This window comes from Sinohyriopsis cumingii, chromosome 4, assembly GCF_028554795.1.
Source record: "Sinohyriopsis cumingii isolate HCF-2022 chromosome 4, ASM2855479v2, whole genome shotgun sequence".
Taxonomy (NCBI): domain Eukaryota; kingdom Metazoa; phylum Mollusca; class Bivalvia; order Unionida; family Unionidae; genus Sinohyriopsis; species Sinohyriopsis cumingii.
The window spans coordinates 16,989,412-17,007,491 of record NC_142964.1 but is presented as its reverse complement, the minus strand read 5'-3'; the positions used below and the strand labels follow the sequence as shown (position 1 = coordinate 17,007,491).

General features: G+C 35.3%; 1 protein-coding gene across 1 annotated transcript in view; it reads left to right on the top strand.

The window, feature by feature from the left end:
• The window catches only part of LOC149800688 (uncharacterized), a 38,685-nt gene that overhangs the window by 6,632 nt on the left and 13,973 nt on the right, over nt 1–18,080 (top strand). The window contains exons 2-4 of the mRNA XM_089954724.1: nt 2,836–4,262; nt 6,796–7,031; nt 14,602–14,758. Of these exons, the coding sequence (XP_089810850.1) occupies nt 2,836–4,262; nt 6,796–7,031; nt 14,602–14,758 (1,820 nt within the window). The remainder of the gene's footprint in view (nt 1–2,835; nt 4,263–6,795; nt 7,032–14,601; nt 14,759–18,080) is intronic.

The following is an 18,080-nucleotide window of genomic DNA, read 5'->3' as shown; positions in this document are numbered from 1 at the left end:
TCCCCCTGTTAAATGTATTTTTGTTTCAAAATTCCTTTATAAATTATAAAGACTATGGTAATTAGTAATCTATGATGAATCACCTTCTCTTGGTAGGATAACACTGCTGCCACAATTGTAAATTTGGCCATAAATGTCACCTGTAAAAAATATAATCTTTGATAACATTATCATAGTTAATTAATAATAATAATAATAATAACGAGGTCTTTGTATAGTGCCTAATCTTTGGAAGCGCTAAGTGCTTTACAACATTAGACAACACCTATAACATAAAAAAATCATTTACATGTATGATGACATGATTACAAAAAAAAACACCATGAAATTAGAAAACGTAAAAAAACATGCAGAAAATATTTAAGGTAGGAAACATTATTAGGTCTTTAAATTTGTTCATGCAGTCAAAATAGGTGAGTTTTAAGAGCACTCTTGAATGGGATCACTGTCTTTGTGTCTAATTCAGATTGTATTTACTGTGCCTTTTCCTTTTTCGTATTTTTTGGTAAGAATCAGAAGATTTTGGAAACATGCTAGAAAAAAGTCCTAGGATTCTTAAGTTATAGAACACAAAATACAGTAAACAATAAGCCTGAGTTTGACTTGGGTGAAGTGTAAAAATCCAGAAAAACAAAATCAGCGAGTCTGAGTTCCTTGAGGGATAATAACAATTGTAGAGGAAACTAGTGTTGGAACTAGTCAAGCTGCGGAGACAGTGAACTATGACTTGGATGAAATAGGGGTCAAAACATCCTTATGCAAGTGATATTTGTGAAAGAGTATGAAGTGCTGTGAGGAGCAAGGTCAGATTTGTTCATACATTATGAAAATATGGCCAATATTATAGATTACTCTGGCAAAAGTAGCAAATGAGACATCATGATGACAATGACATAATAATGACCAGAAGTTTTGTTTCTTGCCTCTGTTCTTTATATTTGATTCTATGTTGTCAGAAAATATTTAATTTTTTAGAAGCATGCAGTGATTATAAAGATACAGTGCATATGTTATTATACAATAACCCCCATATTGGCAACACTGAGGCTGTTTCAACATGGCAAATCCCTAGGCCTTAAATCACATGTTTGCCAGTCCAGCCCTGTTCCAAGCTACCCCATCAGACCATAACTCAGGGGGCATAGTGCTAAATTTGTTTCATATATTATGGGTCAATAAAAGAATCATGTGACATAGATTAAAGACAGACATATGTAACAACACTTAACACCTGTACAAGGGGGGGGTGGTGCGGATTGACAGAGACATAAAAGGTAATGTCTTGCTAGTCTTGGCCAGCCATTGGATATTTGTATATAGACAATTTGCAGGTATCATCAACTCTACCAGCAAAAATTATGTTCTCATTATCATCAACTGGACATTGATGTTCTCATTATCATCAACTGGACATCGATGTTCTCATTATCATCAACTGGACATTGATGTTCTCATTATCATCAACTGGACATTGATGTTCTCATTATGATCAGCTGGACATTGATGTTCTCATTATCATCAACTGGACATTGATGTTCTCATTATCATCAACTGGACATTGATGTTGTGTTAAAAATGACTTTATTAGACTGATATACAGTCAAGTAGAAGTTAAAATTTTTCCTGACTGTTATGAATTCTATGTTTTGTTTACCATAAAGATCTGAATTGGCATGGTTTGTTTCAGTATTAATTTAATATAACACTGTCAGTGTGTGATGTTCTTTAGCACTCTAAATTTTGTGTGCATTGTTTCCTTGTTACATGTCTTGTCTTTTTTACCCCAGGCCCTGGTAACCTTGTTACATCTCTTGTCTTTATTACCCCAGGCCCTGGTAACCTTGTTACATCTCTTGTCTTTTTTACCCCAGGTCCTGGTAACCTTGTTACATCTCTTGTCTTTTTTACCCCAGGCCCTGGTAACCTTGTTACATCTCTTGTCTTTTTTACCCCAGGCCCAGGTAACCTTGTTACATCTCTTGTCTTTTTAAACCCAGGCCCTGGTAACCTTGTTACATCTCTTGTCTTTTTTACCCCAGGCCCTAGTAACCTTGTTACATCTCTTGTCTTTTTTACCCCAGGTCCTGGTAACCTGGCTTTCAGATTCATAACAAGGAAAGATGGCTGGGTGATCCAGGTTATTGTGTTAACTGCCCATAGCTCATGGTATGACAGAGACATAGGTATCATTTTTACATTTTGATGGTGGCATTGTTGTTAATGTTAGGTATCACTTTTTCATTTTTGATGGTGGCATTGTTATCAATATTAGGTATTCCATTTTTGATGGTGGCATTGTGAATGTTTGGTATCACTTTTTCATTTTTGATGGTGGCATTGTTATCAATATTAGGTATTCCATTTTTGATGGTGGCATTGTGAATGTTTGGTATCACTTTTTCATTTTTGATGGTGGCATTGTTATCAATATTAGGTATTCCATTTTTGATGGTGGCATTGTGAATGTTTGGTATCACTTTTTCATTTTTGATGGTGGCATTGTTATCAATATTAGGTATTCCATTTTTGATGGTGGCATTGTTAATGTTACATATAATATTTTCATTTTTGATGGTGGCATTGTTATCAGTATTAGGTATTTCATTTTTGATCGTGACAATGTTGTCAATGTTAGTTATCACTTTTCCATTTTTGATGGTTGCATTGTTGTCATTGTTAAAGTTTGGGCTTAAAGAGTTCTGAAGTCAGATGCAGGGGGGGGATAGATTGTTGTATGGATGCTATGAGGTAACATTTTCTAATGAATATTTGTTTTAGACTAAAGGGATCTGCCTTATTTCAAGTTTCTGTAGTTTCTTCTTTTTTTTATTCCAGATGAAGGAGATGGCTAGCATGTATTCCAAAATTAACAAAGAAGATCAAGAGTTGGCTTTAAAGCTGCTTGTCTCCATTTGTAAGAATTTTGAGTTGCTTCTAGGACCTGGCCATTTCATGTCCGTTTATACATACTATTCCTCCAAAGGAATTGAGGATTTTTTCTCCAGATATACGTCTGGGTCAGAGAATGCAGTGCAAGATATTTTGAATGATGTTATTTTGGATTCTGTCTCAAAAGCTGAAGAGAGGAATTTAGTTTGGCCCTCAACTAGATTTAGGGAACGGAGACCCACATTAAAACCAAATAATATCAAGGATTCTGGATTGGTAGAATTGGATGATGGAGGTGCTTCTGATGATATGGATATTGATGAAGATGACTTACCAGAGACCATTTCTTATAATCAACCAAAGAGAAAAAGGGAAAGTCATAGACAATTTATAGGCTTGAGAAGCAAGACTTGTTCTAGAGTATCAGATAAAACTGCATTTGCCTCTGACATTAAGACAAGATACCAGTCTACTAAAACTACAAGGCACCAGTCTGGCAAAACAAGATTATCAGCAATACATGAACCCAAGCAAGCAATTTTAAAGGATGATGGGAAGAATTCAATGAAAACTGGTAGAAAAAGGGGTCGCAAACCCAAGGACAAGAAAGGGGGTATTGTTGAAACCCTAGTTGCAGGAAAAGAATCTACTACTTCAAAGGAAAGAACAGAATTAGGGAAGTTGGACTTTAAGGAAGAAAAGGAAATATTACACATTGAATCATCCCAAACAGAATCCAACGCAGACACCTCTAGTCAAGATATGAATTTGGAATTAGTATTACCAGTAAAATGTGATGATATAAAATTAGCTGAAAATTCCACAGTGCATGCACCCATTCGAATGGTAGCTAAAAGGACAGTAGATGGACAGATAGTCTCGATCAAACCAAAAAGGCGGAGAGGCAGACCTCCAAAACGGCAGGTCTTCAGTTGTGAAAAGTGCACTGAGACCTTCACTCACAAACAGTCATTGCTAAATCATTGGATATGTGATCATAACTGTGCTCCACGTAGCTGTAGATTTTGTCGAAAGGAATTCATGCATGACGTGCCCCCTGAACATAAGTGTAAGAAATATGCACTATCCAAAAGTACCAAGATCTGTAGAGTATGTGGGGATGAATATGCCAATAAAAATCTATTGAAAGAGCACATGACTTTAGAACATGGTATAAAAACACGTGAACCATCATACTGTTGTAAATTTTGTAAAAGGAGCTTCATGAAAAGAGTGTCCTTATTCACCCACTACAAGGATCATGCTGAAGGCAAGTTTGTTTGCGTAAGATGTGGGAAATTTTGTGAGACATTTGAGAACTACTCATCTCACATGGCAGAACATGAAAGAGAGGCCAAGTTCTACTGTAAGAGGTAAAAGACTAAAAGTTTTGGAGCATCTTACATTTGTATCCCATTTTTATGTCTAAATAGATTGTACCAAATGGCAAGACAGTGCGATTATGTACTGTACCTGTTTGTCCATTTTCTTGTCACCTTACTTTGGTAGTATTGTGTGTGTAAAATTAAGATGACTGTGTCTTCTCTTTTGTTTTAAAGGTCATCATTGTCCTGTAAGTTTTAAAGAGAATCCTAACTTTGTATGTGTGCACAAGGATATGCATGCATCTTTTCCACCATTTCTTTTACACTGAGCTTCATGGCTTGAACTATAATTAGTTGGCTTGTGAAGTTTAGAAAAGTGGAAATATGCAGGTTTATCAAATGGTATTGAAAAGTGTGGAAATATGCTGGTTATCAAATGTATTGAAAAGTGTGGAAATATGCTGGTTATCAAATGGTATTGAAAAGTGTGGAATATGCTGGTTTATCAAATACTGTATCTCCATACTTGTCTTGCTTGGAGAGTATTATCAAGACATACTGTGAGTTGATAAAACGCAGATCAGTTTTAATGGTTTTATGAAAAAACTATATTTTTGTGTGCAACATAAATTTGTGGAATTATTTATCCAGAAAATAGTAATTAGCTTGTTGAGTCTTTAAGATCCTAATTTTTAGCAACTATAAAATCAAAAATATTTGTACCCCGCCAAAAACTGAACTACGTTACTTATCACTTTTCTGTATTTTTCTTGTTGTTTCTGATTGTGGTGATGTTGCTGTTGATGACATATGTATTAACATTTAAGTTTATATGTCTTGCAAATGTTTAAATGGATTTTCTCCCAACCCAGTTTGTGGATATTTGAAGAATACGTTTAATGATGCCAGTTCGATAACTTGGAATTTGTTTGGTAAAATATAATTATAGGTTAAACCAAGTATGTGTAAATTCCTCTAGGGTGTAGGCTGGATAACTGTTATTTATAGCCATACCCTATGATGTAAATAGAGGATTTCAGAGGGATAATGATTTAATGTTGAATTTATGAAAAAGTTTCATGCATTTAATTAATATTAAATCATTACCCATTTGAGATTCTGTTTATCACATAGTTTTTATTTTAATGGAAATAGGAGTGAAAGAAGAAGAAATAATTTCATTCATTCTGACTCAGTCACTGCATCTTTAATTTGTTGTGCATAAAAATAGTCCTTGGAATTTTGTGTGTTGTTCTATAACAATTAAAATTTGTTAGTTTTCTTTTTAACCATTATAATTCAAAGAGCAACTGATTTTCTGAATAAATAGAATATTTGACTCAAAGAACATTATTTTTCAACAGATTATGTATATGCAAGTTCAGTATGTCACGTAGAGACATGTTTAACAGCAAGGGTGTGTCAGTATTGGTTTCACTTCTAAGCATTCAGATTGTTGGATATGTGAAGGGATGATATTCCAGATTTACGGAAATGTAGTTGTGACTGGATATTTGAATTATTCGATTTGGAACATTTGACTATGGCACACATTAATAAGAGCTATTTTACACATAAACATGCTGTGGTAGGATAACATTCTTTCAGTTTGGAGGCTGGTTTGTGTTCACATTGTTCTGTGAAAAAAGTGGAGTTTATTTACTCCTATAAGTTAACATTTAAACAACTTGTGTATAAAGGGTGGATTGCATGTTGCAGGTATGCCTCCCACCCCTTTCCACATGCACGCTATCAGTTGACCAATAGCCTTAGTTTTATTTGTTGTTGTTTGGGGTTGAACAATGTGCTTCAGCACAAGATAATCTATACTTGGCATAATGAGCCCCTGTGGGGTAAATGGGTCAAATTCAGACAGAAGCAACCTAATCCTGACAATTTCCTTTGGGCAGGCGATTAAAAAAAATGGGTACAAAAATATTAGTAGTAATAGTAAAAGGAAAAAGTTCCAGTGGGGGGTGGGGGGTAATGAAATTTTCCCATGATTGCAGCCAATCAGCAATGAGAATACTGGACAAGAATTTCATTGGCTTATTTGGACCAATCAAAATCACATAAAGTGATATTTAACATTCTGTCTTATTAAAAATATGAAATTGCAGATACTCTTTGTCAAGTGTACTGACTATGTAATAAATAAGCAGATAAAATGAGGTCATGTGCCCAATATAGCACCTGCCTGGATGAAACTGAGGTTAGCATGTGGGCATGTATTGATGGGATCTGAGAGAATGTTCAAGTGGTCTTCTATCCATGATAGTACAGAATACAAGACATAGCATTCATAATTTGACGTGTCTGTCCACCAGTATCATCTATTTTTGTTTGTTTAAAGATTTTTTGGTCAGTATGTCCTGTTTTAATCATTGGATTATCATTACACTTTACCCTTAATGCATCAGGGTTGGGGTGGGGAAGGAACATCTAAGGATACTGAAGACCAAAGAGGTCAAAGGTCAAGGTGATATGGTTACTTGTTAGTGTGTTATGAAGGCCACAGAAACATCATTGCAGGCCAAAAAAAATGAGTTTTTATGTTATGTTGTGTGTTTTATGTTGCTAGTTGTGGGAAGTACTTTGAACGAGCACAGCAATATGAGCAGCATATCCAGGCACATGAACAACACATCTGTCCACAGTGTAACAAGAGCATAGCCTCACAGAGGGGACTCATCAAGCACATGAAGGCAGAACATGGAGAGGAGATTTCCACAGAGGAACGGGTTCATAAATGCGAGTCTTGTCAAAAAATGTTTGCACGCCCAGGAGCACTAATGGTCCATATGAGAATTCACACAGGTAACAATTGCTAGACTTGACTGCATGTATAGTTTTCAACATTTGAGACAAGCCTTCCTAAACATCCAGTTTGTTTTCCCAGACACTCAGTTTTCAAAATTAATTATGCTACCACTTAGTAGCTTAATATCTCTTTACTTACGGACAATAGGAGGGCCACCAACTGTTGCCTAAGAAGTTATTGCATACAGTAACTGGGAGAACATTATACACAGTGTCAGGGAAATCACTACGTACTGTGATGGGGTAAACATTATACACATTGTCAGGGAAATCATTACACACAATGACAGGGAAAACATACACAGTGTCAAGGAAATCATTACACACAGTGACAGGTTAATTTGAGGGAGAGTGAACTAACAAGGTCTTGCAAATTGAATCATACCAATCATAAAAGACATCAAACTTATACTGTCAAGAACTGGTCAGTGATGTAATAATTTTAGTTCTTTATGTATGTTTTAACATGATAATTAATGAAAGCAAATAATGGAAATGGCTTTTAAAATGATAAAGCGAAAGATTTGTAAGGTACACCATGACAATCATAAAATGAAATCTGATATTTCATTCACAAGGATATTTTGGCGTGGGGCAGCTCATATATAGTATAAGACAGTGTACCTTTGCATTCAAAATGTATTTATTTGATTTAGTTAAAGTTATGAATTTAGCAAATGCAGTGTATTTAAACATTTAGTGCATAATGTTATGGTCCAGGGTCTATTCTAGGGTGTATAATGTTATGGTCCAGGGTCTATTTTAGGGTGTATAATGTTGTGGTCCAGGGTCTGTTCTAGAGTGCATAACATTATGGTCCAAGATCTGTTATAAGGTGCATACTGAAATGGTCCAGGGTCTATTCTAGAGTGCATAATGTTACGGTCCAGGGTCTATTCTAGAGTGCACAACATTATGGTCCAGGGTCTATTCTAGGGTGCACAACATTATGGTCCAGGGTCTATTCTAGAGTGCACAACATTATGGTCCAGGGTCTATTCTAGGGTGCACAACATTATGGTCCAGGGTCTATTCTAGGGTGCACAACATTATGGTCCAGGGTCTATTCTAGGGTGCTTAATGTTATGGTCCAAGATCTATTATGAGGTGCATAATGAAATGGTCCAGGGTCTATTCTAGAGTGCACAACATTATGGTCCAGGGTCTATTCTAGGGTGCACAACATTATGGTCCAGGGTCTATTCTAGGGTGCTTAATGTTATGGTCCAAGATCTATTATGAGGTGCATAATGAAATGGTCCAGGGTTTGTTCTAGGGTGCATAACATTATTTTCCAGTGTTATTCTATGATGCATGATGTTATATTCCTAGATGCTTGAGTGCAGAATTCACACTTATTTCTGAAAATAAAATTGGCCCAAAAATGAACTGACTTAAGTAATTTTGCATCTTTTTGAAAGCACTACCTTTTTACCCCTATGTTAAATCCTTTTATTTAGAAAATTTCCCCCATTTCAACATATAGAGGAGAGAATATCTATATAAAATATAGAGGGGAGAATATATATGTATCAACATCTGTTCATCAAAAAAATTTGGTTGGTCTTTATGCAATATCTTTAGTTCATCATGCTAATTTTGTAGTAGCATCTATGTGGATATGGCTGTCAGTAGGTCAGAGGTCAAGATCACTGTGAATGAACAAAGCAGATTTGGTTTATATGCGATAAGACAAGATTTGCTTTACTTGCCTTCACCAGATTTTGTATGTTGGAAGTTTTACAAGAGACAAAGAACCTATTAATATGAGTAAGAAGGAACCCTGTTTATTTTGGAGGTGGTTGTTGTTGTTATGGGGTTTAACACCATTTTTCAGCACAAGATTGGCCATATATGGCAGCCTGTGTAACTGGTGGAGAAGAACCTGGGAACACCAGAAAGAACCACAAACCCTTGGGAAGCCTTTTCAAGCTTTCTCACATATCCACAATGGCTAAGCCAAAGATTTGAACCCGCACAAACAGAGGTAAGGTGGTAGTGATCTGTAACAGAGAGTGCTTTAGACAATTCTGCCACTCAGGATCCAAGGGTCGTTGTCACTGCAGCTAAAGAAAAATGGTTTCTGCACAATAACTACAGTTCTCCACAATCTGAAGTTACAAAACTTTATCAATGGCTTGCACTTGGAGTAAGGACAAAATTTATTAATATTGGGCTTAAAATGTGAAAGGGTCAAGGTTACTCTGACAGAAAGAAGCGAAATAGTTTCTGCACAATAACTGCAGTTCCTCATCAACTGTGGTTACTAAATTTTCTGAATGGCTTGGACTTTGTGTAATAAAGAACACAAAGGTCAAGGTCACTGTGAACTGAACAGATTTTGAAAACATTGGTTTCCACATGATAAAATTAGTTCTGTTTGACATATCTCAGTCAAACTTTGTGGATGGCTTGCACATGGAGTTAAAGAAGAAGTTGATTGATTTTGGAGTCAAGAGGTAAAAGGTCAGGGTCACTGACTGAAAGAAGAAAGATAATTTCCAAGCAGAACATTTGATCTGATTGCATGAGTATCTGTCAGATATACTGAAAACTACAGGATAATAATGGAAAAGACTAGAATGGATAACTTTATGTGATCAGCAAGGCATAGATAGACAGTTTTGTGAAGTACAGGGTCATGATATTGCAGGTGAGAGGGTGACTTAGAAATTCAAGACATGCTATTTTTAATTTTTAACTCTAATTGTCTTAGAAGTGCTAATGGGGTGGCCTGTTGCCCATTGTCTGTTGTCCAGTCTGTTATTGATACTCCTCCTAAACTACATTTTAGGATTGTCAGGAAACTTTATAGACACATTTATCTGAAGGTCAAGTTGTTCCTAAATGAAAATGGTGCTGCTCAAAATCCATTATGGTTGCCACAGTGGTCATCTTAAACTCAAAATCGGGTTTTCACCCAAAGGTTTCTTCTTTTGTCTAATTGGTCCCAATTGAAAATGGTGCTGTTCAGACTTAAATATAGCTACCACATTGGTCATCTTGAAAATTGTATTATCATTACACCTCCTGAATAGATGGTCACATTAACAAGGGGGTTTCATTAAAAGATTTCATATGATGTCAAGTTGATCCTATCCAGTCTGGTTACCACTTCAGTTGTCTTGAAAATCTTGATATTTCTACTCCATCTGAATGGACTGTCATTTCAACACGGGGTTGTTATGGCAGGACTTCTTGTGATGTCTAATTGGTCCTTAATGAATATAATGCTGTTTGAACATCCATCCATGTGATTGTACCAGTGGAAGGCTAAAATTAATATTTTGAGGACCATCTTCTGCACATGCTTTTTTATAGCTGAAATGTACCACTTTTTGAAAATTATGATTTAAAAGCTAAATTTTTGGAAAAAAAAGATATTTTTGTGCATTCTGTCCACGTACTATAGAAACCAGCCAGAACCAGTCTTGGAACTGGACCTATTATAGCACTGTAATCTGGTATAGCAGTACATTGACTGGTCAAATCATGCATGGCTGAGTAATTGGACTAAAAAGGCTAACATGTATACATAAGAAGCTGTTGATTGATTAACTTATTATTTTAATCTGGAGAGTGTAAGGCCAAATGTGGAATTATTTTGAGGTGTTATAAGTAATAAAGGAATTAAAGGTGGTTTATGATTGCTTTCAAGACTTTGATTAAAAATCAACAAACCTTTGGCAGTGGTGAAATACAATGAGAGAATGAGTATTTTGAAATTTTTGTTGTTGTGTAATTCTTATTGCATTGTTCAAAATGTGGTAAGGGAAATATTTAAAGGCAGCTGTTATATTTTGTTTCAAATTCATTTCAAAATGCCAACACACACTTTTCTTTCAGGGCTAAAAAACCACTAGCTAAATGTATGAGGCTCAGGAATACTTCTTAAGTCAGTATGTTCCTCCTTCGGGTGAACTTAGCTTGTCGTCATTTTATTGGAGAGCAGTCAGCAACCTTAAAAATTCAGTCACAAGAAAACTGAAGCTTGAGCTTCTTTTCAAGATAACCTTGGTTGTTCTGTCATTGCTACTTTTAAATGCAGATAGAGTGGACATTCTCCATTCTTCACAAGATACATAGTAATTTGAAGGGAAACATAGGACTCACTTTGAATGTCATCACTGGTCACCAGTTAGTGATCTTGTGAATTAAACAAAAAATGCTTTGCAGTGAACTACAAGATATACAACTCTTCCCTTTTAATTTGAGGCCAAACAAGAAAAAAATATGTTTCCTATTGCACTGGTTTTAAAATTAAAGTAGGCAGGTCTTTTTGTCCTTTTCTAAAATTATATATATATCTCTCTCTCTCTCTCTGTGTGATTGTTAATTTTTTTAAACATATACTTTTAATTTGATTTTTGTTTTACCAGTGGGATAGGCATTGTGAAATAGGGATAGTTGGTTGACCAGAAACTATTCTTTGGGCATAATTGACATTACATTACACTGATTGGCATCAATTAATTATTATTGTAATATTTTCCATCAAAATATGATTTCATGCCCAAAACTTGCTGTTTTAATATAGTATGAAGAGAATACATATTAGCGAAAAAGGTTTCTTACTTTGTTTTCAGCCCCCATAAAATTGATAACATTTATTTTGATAAAGAATCTACTTGTTTAGTATTCAATCTGTTCATCAAAATTTGTAAATCTACTGGCTTGCTGTCCTGGTTCTGTCACATGTGGACATGGAATCAATGTGGCAGTCAGAGAAGCCATCTTGAAATTTTTTTTATTGCTACTTTGACAGAATGGAAAATCATATTGAGGGTGTCTTATCAGCATTATGTTTTCACATTGACTTTTTGTGATGTCTACTTGGTCCCAAATGAACAAGTTGGCAATCTAACAACCAGTATGGCCACCCTGCCTGCCATCTTGAAATTTCTTTTATCACTACTGGTTCTGAAAGTCAACAAAAGGGGTTTTCACCAGAAGATTTTTATAGTCTAATTGGTTCTAAATGAAAATGGTGCTGCTCAGACAGCTTAAATGACAACCACAGTGGACATCTTGAAAAATTATTATTGGAACACCTTCTGAATTGTTGATCATATCAACACAGGGTTGTAACTAAAACACTTTTTATGATGTCTAGATGGCCCTAAATGAAAATGGTGTTGATTTGACATCCATAATTAATACCACATCAGCCATCTTGAAAATCATTACACCTACAGATAGGAAAGTCATATTAGCAATTAGTTTTCACCTGGACACTTCTTATGGTGTTTTGTTGGTCATAAATGAAAATTGTACCAAGCTGACATCCAATATGGCCATCACCTTGAAAATCATGTAATTACTACTCGACCTCCAGAATGGATGATCATATTAGCAGCAGTTTTTCACTTAAAAACTTGTAATGTCTAGTTGGCCCTAAAAGAAAATTGTGCAGATTTGATGTCCAATATCGGTACATTGGTAGCTATCATGAATATCTTGCAATAACCGTTCACCCTGAACAGAGTCTCATCAGTATAGGGTTTACATCAGAGGAATTTTTATTATCACTACTTGGTCATAAATCAAAATGGTGCCGATTTGACACCTGATACGGCTACCACAGCAGCCATCATGATAATCTTGTTATCACTACTTCTGTCAACTTGGGGTTTCTTATGGAAGAATCCTTATGATAGCTAGTTGGATTTAAATTAATATGATGCAGACCATGGCTGTCATGGTGACCATTTTGAAAGTTTTCTATTTTCTTCTTCATAGATAGATGATCATATTGACCTAGGTTGCTTACCAAAGGACTTCGTATAATGTTTCGTTGGTTCTAAATAAAAATGGTGCTGTTTTACATCCAGTCAGTCATTTTGATAATCATTTTATAGCTATTCCTCCCAAATGGATGGTCATACTCACACAGGGTTTTAGTAATTTACTAATTAACATTAAATACCAATATTCTTTATGATTGTGAGTCTGTACTCTAAGATGAGGTCATTCTTATAAATACGTTCATAGTTTCAAAGATAGTGAGATGTACTTTTATGGACATAAACATGTTGATGAGTTCAGTTAAGTCATGGGTTTTCTGGAAAAACCAGGCTGACCTAGTTCCTGACTGGCTTGACCATGTTTGACAGTGATTTCAAAATGTTTGGTTGAGCCTTATTCTGCTTCCTGTATTTTTTTTATATACATGGGATGATTTACTGGAAATTAGTTATTCCTAGCATTCAGATCAGTCATAGAAGAGACTAATAGTTGTGATCATTTGAGTGGATAAATTTATTTCAGTTATTCATTAGAATTACAAAGTGCTCAGACATTCAGAATTACTAGCTTATTGGGATTTACTGTGAATTCATTTAAAAACATTTTGGATTATATTATTGTGATAAATCAAGATCAAGACTATTGGCACATCAGTACAATTGGTTGAACTTCATTTGGGTTACCCCTGGAACTCATTTTAACTTGTGATGGATATTTTGGGGCAATTTTGGATAACATTCACCATACTGTTAAGTTATTTTCATTTTCTGTTTTAGGAGAATAAATTATTTGTTTAATTTTACAAAACTTGTTGGTTTTGACTCCTTTCTGTTACTTAGTTTTAAGACCACAGAGTGTAACAGTAATCATTCAGTTTAAATGATCACATACATTGATGTTAGTGATAACACATGATCTAGCAATTGAGGCATCAATAAAGTTCTTGTGAAATCTTGTCAGCCATGGGTATGAGATCAGTTCAAGATGGCCATTATTGACATCCAAAGTTTTTCTTAGCATATGATGGGAAATACCATGTACATTCTGATTGTTTGTGGGGCCCCGAGTGGCCGAGTGGTCTAAAGTGCTCTTCGTTACGGATCACTGCCATCTCACCTCTGTCTGCGGCGGTTCGAGTCTAGGATTCAGCCAATGTGGGTATGTGAGAAAGCTTGCCAGTAGCTTCTCGTGGGTCGGTGGTTCTTTCCGGTGTTTTCCCGGGTTCTTCCTCCACCATTAATACTGGCCGCCATGTATAGCCTATCGTGTGCTGAAAAATGGCGTTAAACCCCACAACAACAACAACAACAACAACTGATTGTTTGTTTGTAGCATGTCATAATAGAGAGTTACTGTGGATGATAATGGTCTTTCTATGGTTACTTTATACATCGGTCCCTTGGTTAAATAATATTTGCTTACAAGAATACTCGCTTATAAGTTCATCTGCAAACAATATAACCATGATCTTTCATCACATAATTTTCTGGCAGATCAGGGTCTGTGTTATTTGTTCTGTTGATTACCCATAATAAAATATGTACCCAGATCTGCCAAAGCATTATGGTCTGGGTCAGTACAGTTTGGAGTTGGAGTCAACTTATATTTGAATATATACAGTGGATATTATATTTGAATGTAACAAATTCCATTTTTAGATTTATCTTATTCTCCGTCAGTGATTATAGCAAGGGATATTGGTCACACAAAAAGACAAACAAAACAAAATGCATACAGATTATTAGAGCAAATCCTCATCCACCATAATGGCAGGTAAGATTTGGTTTAATGCAAAACTAACAATTTCTTTTGGGGTTTGCAGGTGAGAAGCCAGTTGAGTGTGGAGCATGTAAACTGTTTTTCAGAACAACCAAAGCCTTGGCCAAGCACAAGCAGACATACACCCACTGCCTGAAGGCAGGAGAAGCCGCAAAGGAGAGACGCTTTCTTTGTAATGAATGTGGCAAGGCATATTTTAGGTCAGTATTGATTTCATGTCTATGATAGAACACTTTTGGACAACGCAATTCACTAGCCCAAACTTGGTGTTGGGCTAATATAATCCATTTAGGTAGCCTATTTGGTTTTGGGCATTCAGAAAAAGCAGTACATTTTCTATGAGTGTTGTCATTATCAAAAGTTTGTTAACAGTTTGATTACAGTTTTTTATTTGCTTATGTTTAGTAACATCCTTGATGGATACACATCATACAGTAGAGTATATATGGGTTTGGCTGGCCAGGATTGGTTAATAATGTAAGTTATTTTTGAGGAAAAAGAATCTTTTGAGAGCTTATTCTAGTTGTAAGTGAAAAAAATAGAGACATTGTTTTATTGATGGAATTTAAGTCCTTTAACAGTCTTGAGTTTGGAACACTCGTTACTGAAATTAGCACCAGACTCATTGGTGCAGAATTGACATGCAGGTCCAGAAAATATCATGGCTCATATCCTTTTCTCTACACAGAAGCTGATGTCCAGGTTTCATCTATACTGATAAATATAGGTTTGATCATGAGCACTTAGAAATTTTAAGTTATTGAATTTTTAATATCATGGCGTTTGCATAGGTTTACTATGGGAACTGAATCAGTACCGCGAGTCCTTCGCTTGGTACAGGTTACATTATATATCTTACCTCCTGAAATCTGTTGGATTTCTCATGAATTATTACCAGTTGCTTTCGTATTATTGTATCTGTCTCTCAGAAGCATTTTTTTGGCTTTATATTTAATTTTCATTTTTTTAATTCATTGTTATAGACAGTCTCTGACCTTGCCATTTTTCACTGTTTTACGCAATAATTTTGTATTTTACTACCTACTTACCTTTTTTGCTTAGTTTAAACCATTTGTCTAATTGTATAAATTGGTTATTTCTAGTTCTACTGGTTATAGACCAGAATAGCTTATGGGATGGTCTGTTTTTCATTCATCCATCTGTTAGCACAAGTTTATTATCACTGCTCCTCCTAAACTACATGGAGAAACAGCACCAAACTTTATATACATGTTCATCCCATGGTCTGGTTGGTCCTAAATGAAATTGGTGCTGCTCAGATGTCCAGTCTTCTTATTTTTGCTACTTCTCCTGAATGGATGGTCATATCAACATGGGATCTTTTCATAAAGACATCATGTGATGTCTAGTCAATTCTAAATAGAAATGGTGCTGATCTGATGTCAAATGCCAAAGTAGCCATCTTAGAAATCCTATTACAACTCCTACCAAACAGAAAATCCTAGTTTCATGGGGTTTTTAGCAGAAGACCTTTTATGATGTCTAATTGGTCCTAATATGAAACTGGTGTCAGTTGGACATCCAATATGGCCACCACAGTAGCCATCTTGAAAAGCTTAATATTGCTACTATTCCTGAATGGAAAGTCCAAATGATATTTTTACCAGAAGACTTCTTACTGGTCCTAAATAAACATGGTGCCGATGTTAGAGTGAAGACAACAGGCTTTTTAAAATTTAGCATATAATTTTATTTCTCTAGAATATCAAGTGAAAAATGAGAAAAAAAGAATTTACAGTTTGATAAATCAATTCCAAAAATAATCCAGGAATTAAAAAATAGAAGTTCTAGTAATAAAAAGTCCTGAATGAAACTGAGTTCGAATCCCGATGAAATCCAAGATGGAAGACAATGATGTATGTTGTAGCCTGTGAAGTGCTGCAGTGTCAACAATCTCTTGTTGAATCACCGAAAATATTATTCCAGTTTTTGAATTCTGTATAAATTTCATTAAATATCCTTGTCCAAGAATTAATGTAAAGCACTAGTATTTCCAGGGAAAAGAATCACTTGGATTCAAAATAATTTTAAGAAAATAAAATAATTAGCCCAAACCTGGACACAACATAAAACACATTGACGTCTCAAGTGTTAAGGCATGACTGACAATTCTTTTTCAGTACATCAGTAATAAGTAATAAGTCTAACTAAGATGCAAAACAGATTCCTGGATGGTGGTCAACCTTTTAGAAATGGAAGTTTGTTACATGATAAATATCACATAATCCAGGTATGGCCTTGACTTAACTTAATAATTAAGAATAATGTTTTTTAAAAAGTAGTTTACTAAAACTGGCACTGGTTATAAATCAAGGTCAGAAACTAGATACAGTGTTTCTATTATTAGGTGTTTACCAACGAATAATAAAAAAGACAGGTCAAACAGAACTGAACTTAATTCTAGCATGTAATGAAATAAAATTTAAAAAAAATTAAACTAACAAACAAACAATTAAATTAAATCAAATATAACACTGATCTAATGTCTGCTGTGGTTACCACAGTGACCATCTTGAATATTATGTAATTGCTACTGAATTGATTGTAATATCATAACAGGGCTTCACTAAAATATCTCTTGTGATATCTGATTTCATCTAAATGAAAATTGTGCCTATCTCTGATGGTCAGTATGATCACCACAGTTACTATCTTGAAAATTTTGTTATTGCTATTCCACCTGAACAAAAAGTAATATTGGCATGGGGTTTGCACCAGAAGACTTTTTACGACAACTAGTTGGTCCTAAGTGAAAATTGTGATGTTTGCACATCAAATATGGCCACCATAGTTGCCATCTTGAAATTCTTGTTGTTGCTACTCCTCTTGAGTGGGACCACTCTGATGGACTAGTGGTTAGAGCTTCTGCCTTGGATGCGGGATGGTCATGGGTTAGATCCCCGGCCAAGTCATACCAAAGACTTATAAAAATGGTACTAACAGCTGCCTCGCTTGGCGTTCAGCATTAAGAGGTTTGTGTTAGGACTGGTCAGCCTGGTGTCAGGATAATGTGACCAGGTGGGACTTCATGCTACATGTCTGCGGCATGATGCCTCAGTGCTAGACATCACCATAGCGATATAAATGAAAAATTGTTAAAGCTACGTTATAAATCCAAATCACATCACATCCTTCTGAATGGATGGTAATATCATGATTGGATTTTAACTCAGTGACTTCTTATGATATCCGGTTGGTCTTTAATGACAATGGTGCTGCTCAGACATCCAATATGGCTACCTTGGCAGCCATCTTGAAAATCTTGTTATCACTACTCCATATGAATGGTCATATTAGCATGTAATTTTCACTGAAAGAAATCTTATGATGTCTAGTTGGTCACAAATGAGCAGCTGCTAATCTGACTTCCAATATGGTCATGACAATAATTGTCTTGATAATCTTATCAATGCTAATTTTAGATGGCTGGTTATATCAGTATTATGCTTTCACCAATAAGCGTGTTATCATGGTATCTAGTTGGTACTGAATGAAAATGGT